Here is an 8,556-nt window from a genome sequence, read left to right as displayed (position 1 = left end):
ATAAATAAAAATAGAAATGAATAAATGTATAAATGAATAAAAGAATAAACAAATAAATGTGGAAAAAATAAATATATACACAAATATGGAAATAAATGTATGTAATAATAATAATTATTATTATTATTTATTTTTTGCTTTTCTATGTATATTTATTTATGTATTTATTTTAAAGTTTTGCTTTTTTACATTCCTTTGTATATTTCTTTATGTATTTCTTTATTTTTAATTTTGGCAGCTTTGGAATTCAATACATATTAAGGTCGTCACAATCACAGATGACAACATCCAGGATCAACATGAAAATCCCGCTGGGTAAGATTCAATAAATTTACATTTAACCATCTTAATACGGAGAGGTGCACTGAAATGTAGACCTTCGTTTATGTGTGTTTGACCTACATTGTTAACCAAGCCTTTACATTTATTCATTTATATATATATATATATATATATATATATATATATATATATATATATATATATATATATATATATATATATATATATATATATATATATATATATATATATATATATATATATATATATATATATATATATATATATATATATATATACTCATGTAACAGAATCTCTGCTTGGAGATAGTTCTGTGTAAATAAAATTAAACATACATTGTGTAGGAATCATAGTTTAAGATGTCACAGAAACCTAAATAAATTGTCCTCAGATTAAAGAAAACTGTAGAATGTTTTGGATGGTTGCTCTACATCTCAGTTTATTCCTTTGAAAATTAACAATTATTAAACATGTAAAGGTGAATAGTTGTTAGGCAGAGGGAATAAGGAGACAAGAAGTTCTTCTCAAAGTGTATTGACACTTATCAGTAACATCTGTAAATTGCAAGCAATATTAGCTATTGCACACAAAGATGAATATGATGCAACCATGTATTTCCATTAAAACTAATAAAATGTCTAATGTCTAAAAGCTTAAAATGTCCACAAAAGATAGTCTGAAAAAACTTTTGAGGAATCTATCCAGTATGATCATTCAAAAAAGCTAGATAGATTCCAAGTGAACTTAAAACAATCTTCACAAACCCATTATAATAAACCCATTAGAACATTTCAAACTTGTGTGGGAAAAGGTTACACAAAAAAAAAAAAAATTACATGTTAACATTTTCGATTTAAAAAACAGCTTAAAATAACACATCTTCCATCAAACAAATGTATGCAGAAAATATGCCAACACAGAAGAATACATTTGAGTAAAACTTTCTTGTTAAACTATAAAAACATACTGAAAACTGCACACACTTTTTAATGTGCATCTTCTTTGAATTGTGCTGTTTCCTTGGACTTTTTAGCTTGATGACCTAAGTCTGACAGTTGCTCTGACAGGCTCTCCAGTTGTTCAAACTCTTTGGAGAAATCTAGAAAATATATTTTACAATATGTACCACATTTTACACAAAACATCTGAATGTAGTGATTAAGAATAATTAGTCAATAGAACACTGCAAAAGATTTTTGTTTGGAGGTTGACATTCTCTCTTACCCTTACATATGATCTTCCTGTTTTTTGACAGTGACATTTCCATTGATTTCTTTAGTCCTGATTCAAGATAATCCTTTGTGTACAGCTGCACAAAGAAACAAGAGAAGATTCACTTGAATCATTTTATACATGTCTTAAAACATGCTTGTCTGGATGAATGTGAGATCAGTACCTTTAAGTCATTGATTTTTTTAAGCATTTCATTTTTTGCCTTTTCGAACATGTCTTGTTTTATCAAACCAATTGTGGTCATTAACATTGCTTGCCTTTTCACCATGGAATCTGTTCCGTTTATCTTTGCAGCTTCTAAAATAAGGAACATTCAGTATTAATTTTTCTTTTACATGGAGACACATCAGAACAATAAATGTGTTTATAATAAAACTGCAAAGTATTTGGTAACACTTTTTATGAAGCCCATGTTTACAGTGAATTATAGAATTGATACTTATTTATAATTAAGTATTACTATTCTATAAATGTATTTATAAAGATTCATTAAGACCTATACTTCATTATAAGAACAGTTATAGTTATTTATATTGTTTTTATAATTACTTACATGTCATGCATTTGCTTTTTTTAAAGGGGCTATATGCAACTTTTTCCCCAAAAATAAACGTAACAATAGCCTTTTTATTTTACATTTATGACTCAAACATCTCCTGATGAGCATACTGACACCTTGTCCGCTCACAGTGGGTGCACATATAAGCCTGTATCCTATTTTTCCTTTTTTCTGGCGGGTCGTCTTTTCCCGCGCTGTCTGCGGATGTGACGCCACCACCGCTGCGAGAGCGAGCAGAAAATGAGAGCAGTTCTGTTTTTTGGCCACAGGTGTCAGTCGCGAGTTTAAATTTCAGAAAAACGCATATAGCCCCTTTAATGTGCATGCTCATAATTCATACACTGATTTATAAATTATCAAATATAAAAACAGCTCCAGAGACACTTGTTTGCTGTACAAATTAGATATCAATTATGTCATTAATGGCTAATGTTTGCATAAGATGTCATGAATGGTAATTCTGATTTGTTAAATCTATGTCTCCTTAGCCATTTGCATGGTATTACTTACAGTTTGAAATGCTTTAAAACGAAAGTATAAAAAGTATAATGTTTTGCTAGTAACATTGAAAAAATATACTTTTTTCATGTTTGTATTGATTTCTGTGTTGTTGTTGTTGTTGTTTTTGTTTTATTGCAGGAATTATTGTTCATTAGTTACATTTACAAATTAACAACTTAAAATGTATAATGAGCAAATCTTCATTTCTTCATGGAACCATACAACTGACTAATTAATATAATTTAATCAGTATAATTAATATAATACACTTAATCAGTGTATAATGGATTATTAGCGTGAGCATTTAAAAAGCAAATGCATGACTTATGAGTAATTATAAAAATATATATATACATGTAACTAACTGTTCTTATAATGCAGAGGTCTTAAAGGGTTAGTTCACCCAAAAATGAAAATTCTGTCATTAATTACTCACCCTCATGTCGTTCGACACCCGTAAGACCTCTGTTCATATTCGGAACACAAATGAAGATATTTTAGTTGAAAGCTGATGGCTGAGAAAGGCTTCAGATAGGCCTCCCAAGACCCATAAAAGGCACTTAAAACGTCGTTACAAAGTCCATCTCACCACAGTGGCTCTACAATAATTTTACGATGCGACGACAATAGTTTTTGTGCGCAAAAAAAAATCAAAATAACACCTTTATCCAACTTGTTATTGTCTTCCGTGTATGCCTCCACGACGCATGCGCGAGAATATGACGTAGCGCCAGCGTTCGGGAATCCATGAAATGCACACTTAAGCCCCATTTTGAGAACTACGCCGAGACCTAAAGCACGATCAATGTAGAATCCAACAGCTTAGACACGCGCGTCTTCCTCTGCTTGTTAACAAATCGCTTCTGGGTCATGTGTCCGAACGCCGGATCTGCGTCATATTCTCGCGCATGCGTCGTGGAGGCATACACGGAAGACAATAACAAGTTGGATAAAGGTGTTATTTTGATTTTTTTTTGCGCACAAAGACTATTGTCGTTGCATCGTAAAATTATTGTAGAGTCACTGTGGTGAGATGGACTTTGTAACAACGTTTTAAGTGCCTTTTATGTGTCTTGGGAGTGTAAATGTACTGAATGCCAATGGAGGCCTATCTGAAGCCTTTCTCAGCCATCAGCTTTCAACAAAAATATCTTCATTTGTGTTCCGAATATGAACGGAGGTCTTACAGGTGTCGAACGACATGAGGGTGAGTAATTAATGACAGAATTTTCATTTTTGGGTGAACTAACCCTTTAATGAGTCTTTATAAATAATGTATTTAAAGAATAGTAGTAAAGCTTCCTTATAAATAAGTATAAATGGAGCTATAATTCATTATAAGCATAGGCTTCATAGAAAGTTTTACCAAAGATTTGTCTAGGCTATTTCCTATGTATTGTGCCATATTGATAACATTTTGAACTGAAAATCAATTTACCCTGTTTCATAGGCAATGGTTAAGCCTAGTCCCAGACTAAGATGCATGTTTGAGCTAAAAGCATCTTGCACTGACATATATCAAAATATGTCAGTGCCATTGTTTTGTCTCCGTAATGTTCTTTTCTAAGGCATGTTTATAAAAGTTACTTAAATGTCCTAATTGAACTGAGGCCTAATCGTGGCTTAATCTAAACACTGTCTGTAAAACCTGGCCTTAATCTAATCAAATCTAGTGCAATTTGACAAAAAACACCTAGGTTACGACTGTAACCTCGGTTCCCTGAAGAGGGAACGAGCGTTCCATCGAACGACGCTAAGGGAACGCAATGCGTGATGAAGTCATGAAGCACATGTCAAATCAGTCCAATGGTGAGACGAGACATCAGAGCGGGTGACGTCACGAACCAGGAAGCCTGCCCAAAACAAAGCCGCGCTAGCTTCAAAAGTCTGAAGTAGTCGCTTCTGACAGGCACATCGGAGATAGGGCAGGACGATGCAACGCTCGTTCCCTCTTCAGGGATCCGAGGTTACAGTCGTAACCTAGGCGTTCCCTTTCAAGGGACCTCCTGTTGCAGCGAATGACGCTATGGGAACGTCTGTACCAACATGTACATAGCGAGAAGTGACTGTCCAGTGTGAAATTAGGACCACCCTGCCGCATCACACACTTCTTGCAGAGCAACTCCTGATATAAGGGCCTTAGAGGCCGCCATACTCCTTGTAGAGTGAGAACGAACCGCCATAGGGGAAGGCTGTCCGACTGATTCATAAGCAAGCGAGTCTCAACCACCAACTTGCTCATTCTTTGCTTATCTCCTAAACTCCTGGGAGCAGAGCGATCGGGGGAAATGCATACAGACACAGCCTCGGCCACGTCTGTATCATCGCATCCAGCCCCAGGGGAGCTGGATGCGTGAGGGAGAACCAGAGTGGACAGTGAGACGTCTCTCAAGACGGGAACAAATCCACTTGAGCCTGGCCAAACACCCTCCAAATCTGCTCCACCACTTCGGTGTGTAGCCTCCATTCCTCGACAGGATGTCTTCTCCTATATTCTGGCCCCCCGGAATATAAGCTGCTTTCAGTGACAGTAACTTTCCCTGGGACCACAGGAGGATCTGGTGTGCCAGTTTGCAAAGCGGACACGAGCGCAGACCCCCCTGGTGATTTATGTAGGCGACCACCGAAGTGTTGTCTGTGCGGACTAACACATGATGGCCCCTGAGGTCTGTGAGGAAATTTTTCGGAGCCCGAAAAACTGCTAACATCTCCAGGCGATTGATGTGCCATGAGAGATGGTGGTCCCTCCACAGACCCTGAGTCGAGCGACCCTCCAGGAAGCCCCCAGGACGGGACCCTGGGACAGGAACCAAGGTTTCTTCCACATCACCAGGGCACGTAGGCATCGCCATGTGACCCTAATCATGCGAAAGGGGTTGCCCCTCGGGGAAAACCCTTTGGTCCTGAGCCACCACTGCAGGGGTCTCATGTGCAGCAGTCCAAAAGGTATCACGTTCGATGCTGCTGCCATCAGACCCAACAGTCTCTAAAACGGTTTCACAGTGACTGACTGGCCTACCTTATATATTTTCCACAGCTGAAAGGTGACAGGCGTGCCTGCATTGACGTAGAATCCCATACCACACCTAAAAAAAGTGGTCCTCTGTAGTGGAGAAAGCACACTCTTCTTGACGTTCAACCGTAACCCCAACTCTTTCATGTGGGCGAGAACGACATTTCTATGCCGAACCGCCAGCTGATGCGACTGAGCTAAAATCAACCAATCGTCAATGTAATTCATAATGCGAATACCCTGAAGGCGCAGTGGCACCAGAGCTGCATCTACGCATTTCGTGAAAGTGCAAGGTGATAATGCTAGGCCGAATGGAAGAACCCGATATTGATATGCTTTGCCCCCGAAAGCGAATGTGGAAGTATGCGCCCTTGAGATCTATCGTGACAAACCAGTCCTCGCAGGGGCGCGACTACCCAGTGCCAGAGGGGTATGCAGCAACAATTTTGGCGCCCCCCAAATAACAAATAAATAAATAAGTGAGCCGGACATCTTAATGTATGGGCTGTAAATAATAAAGGTTTATTTTAAAGTATATCAGCCACTGTAGGCCTACCATAATTATACATGTAGTATATTATACAGGTATGTACATAATATATATATTATTATTATTATTATAAATGTGACAAATAAAAAAAACAGTCACAAATTGACAAACATTAACATTATGATCGGATTCCAATAAAGAAATGAAAAGAAAGAAAATAATCAGAATTTTTATAACGATTCGAAGTAGGAACCGGTTCTCGATGCCCAATACTAACAATGTTGCTACCAAACATTCTAGAGCGCTCTTGAGTTCCTACTAAATTGTAACATGGCGTGCCTTTTCACTTGCCCATTTATCTAGTATTGATGGTCATTGCAAAAACTGTCATGCAGATCGGCTGAGGATGGGAACCGATGATGGTGGATAAAAATTTAAATTTTTACTGTAACTGTAATCATAGCTGCGAGCGAGATGATTGACAGGACGATAGCGGAGGCACAAACGCAAGATAACTTTTGTTAATAAAAAAAAAACACAAACCACAAACTGAGGGTTCCCCGTTTTAAATGGGAATTTCCAATTATTTTTTATTTATTTGTTATAATTCGGGTATAGCAATTGTGTCATCCTTCTTATTAGTTTTTTTTTTTTTTTTTTTTTTTTTACAAAAGTTTAATATAAGCCTACGCAAGTTTTTTTTATTGTTCTATTTTATTGTTGTTGTATTTTCATTAAAAATAGGCTAATAACGAACAAAATTCTTAACGTGCGCTCTGGGGTCACGGAAAACGCGCGGAAAACGCGATAATAATTCCATTATTATCCAAAATTATATTATGGAATCTTATGAGGGCGCCTACTCTTGTTAGTCCTCTAAAATGTTATATAATATTGAGGAAATGATTTAGAAACGCACAACAGCAGCTACCTTTTTTTTTTTAAAATACCATCGCTTTGGCGCACCCAAGGTGCTGCGCCCCTATGCGCCGTATATAGCGCATACCCACTTTTTGCACCACTGAGTCCTCGGACCTGATCTGTGACACGATTTGTCTCAATGTTAACATTTTGAACTTTAGTTGCATGACTGTGACGTTCAGAACCCGAAGATCCAAAATGGGACGCATCCCCGCATCCTTCTTTGGAACTATGAAATACCGGCTGTAGAACCTGGTTTCCCTGTCTGAGGGAGGTACATATTCTATGGCCCCTTTCTCTAACAGAGCTTTCACTTCCTGTTCCATTACCAGAACCTGCTCGTGGCCCACCACTGTGGGTAGGAGCCCCATAAACCTGGGCGGGCGAGACCTGAACTGTATCTGATACCCTTTTTCTATGGTCTGCAGGACCCAACGAGAAACATTTGGCAGTAGCTTCCACGCTGCCAAAAATTCTACTAGTGGTACCGTGCAGGGGCCCCGGATTGGCCAGACTATTTTTTTTATGATTTAAAATTTACTTCAGCATGAACAAAAAAAGACCCTCATTGGCCCATAAGAAACAATAAGCAGGTGATTGGATAGATCTGTCCAATCAGCTGCTGGTCAAATCATGTCAATCATTTTCATTTACGTCACTGCTATTGCTAGACGGGCAAGACGGCATAGCGGCAAATGTCTGAAAGAAAGCACGATAGTGGAGCACAAAAACGGAAAATACAAAGGTAAAAAGAACAATGTAACCAAGATATACCGAAAAAAATCCCTAAATTGACTGGATACTTAAAGGCTGCTGAATCTTCATCCAGTCGAAGACAAGATCCACAGCAGGAGGACTGTGTTATGGAGGGCGATCAGGTATTTCTTTTCATTTTATTATTAATCTGTATTTACCCAGCAACAGAGAAACTGGTAGCCAGGCAACAGACAAGTGACACATTTGTGGCGACGTCACTACACGCATTTTAGCTTCATGTGGTTCCGGGAATTCCGGGCAGAGAGCGATTTGTAATCGTGCCGTGCTGTACCAGGCTCAAGTGGAAACACAACTGGAACCGTTCCTTACAATTGTAAGAAACGTTCATCCCGGCGGTGAAAAAGCGGCTATTGTTCTCCTGCTCGTGGGTCAACCGCGCCCGCACCCGCGCCCTCAGCAGAGATGGAGGGAATCCCCGCCGTTTTTATTATTGCTTTGTTTTATACACAGTGGTTTAACACTAAAACGTACAGTGGTTTGTGTCTCAGTAATGGTTGTGATTTTGCCTCAGTAAAACAGGGTGTTCTGCACTGATGCTGTAGTCTACCTGTTGGTTTATAAAGCTAAACCAGCTTGCAGTTTAACTGTGAATACAGGGAATTATGTTGCTTTGCTGTTTATAGTTACATATATCTGTGGCAGAGGGTAATATCTTTCCACCATCTCTGTTAATTAAAACGCTGCTTCTAAGCACTGGGCCTTTTGTATTTGTGTTTTGTTTGTAATGTTTAATTTCTCAATTTACCTATGTGGTGTGGT

The 8,556-nt window shown here is 38.1% G+C and overlaps 1 protein-coding gene across 2 annotated transcripts in view; it reads right to left on the bottom strand.

Annotated features, from left to right (window-relative positions):
* Window positions 1-718: 718 nt before the first annotated feature.
* Window positions 719-8,556, bottom strand: part of LOC307134463 (nuclear GTPase SLIP-GC-like) — a 46,103-nt gene continuing 38,265 nt past the window's right edge. For both annotated transcript variants that reach the window (XM_079830231.1, XM_079830232.1), the window contains 3 exons: window positions 1,700-1,833; window positions 1,528-1,612; window positions 719-1,402 (listed from right to left, as the gene is read on the bottom strand). In XM_079830231.1, coding sequence (XP_079686357.1) covers window positions 1,290-1,402; window positions 1,528-1,612; window positions 1,700-1,833 — 332 coding nt within the window. In that variant the 3' untranslated portion in view covers window positions 719-1,289. The remainder of the gene's footprint in view (window positions 1,403-1,527; window positions 1,613-1,699; window positions 1,834-8,556) is intronic.

The sequence above is a fragment of the Gobio gobio genome (assembly GCF_949357685.1).
Source record: "Gobio gobio genome assembly, chromosome: 11".
Lineage (NCBI taxonomy): Eukaryota > Metazoa > Chordata > Actinopteri > Cypriniformes > Gobionidae > Gobio > Gobio gobio.
The sequence above is the reverse complement of the archived record's forward strand: the minus strand, read 5'-3'. Positions and strand labels throughout refer to the sequence as shown.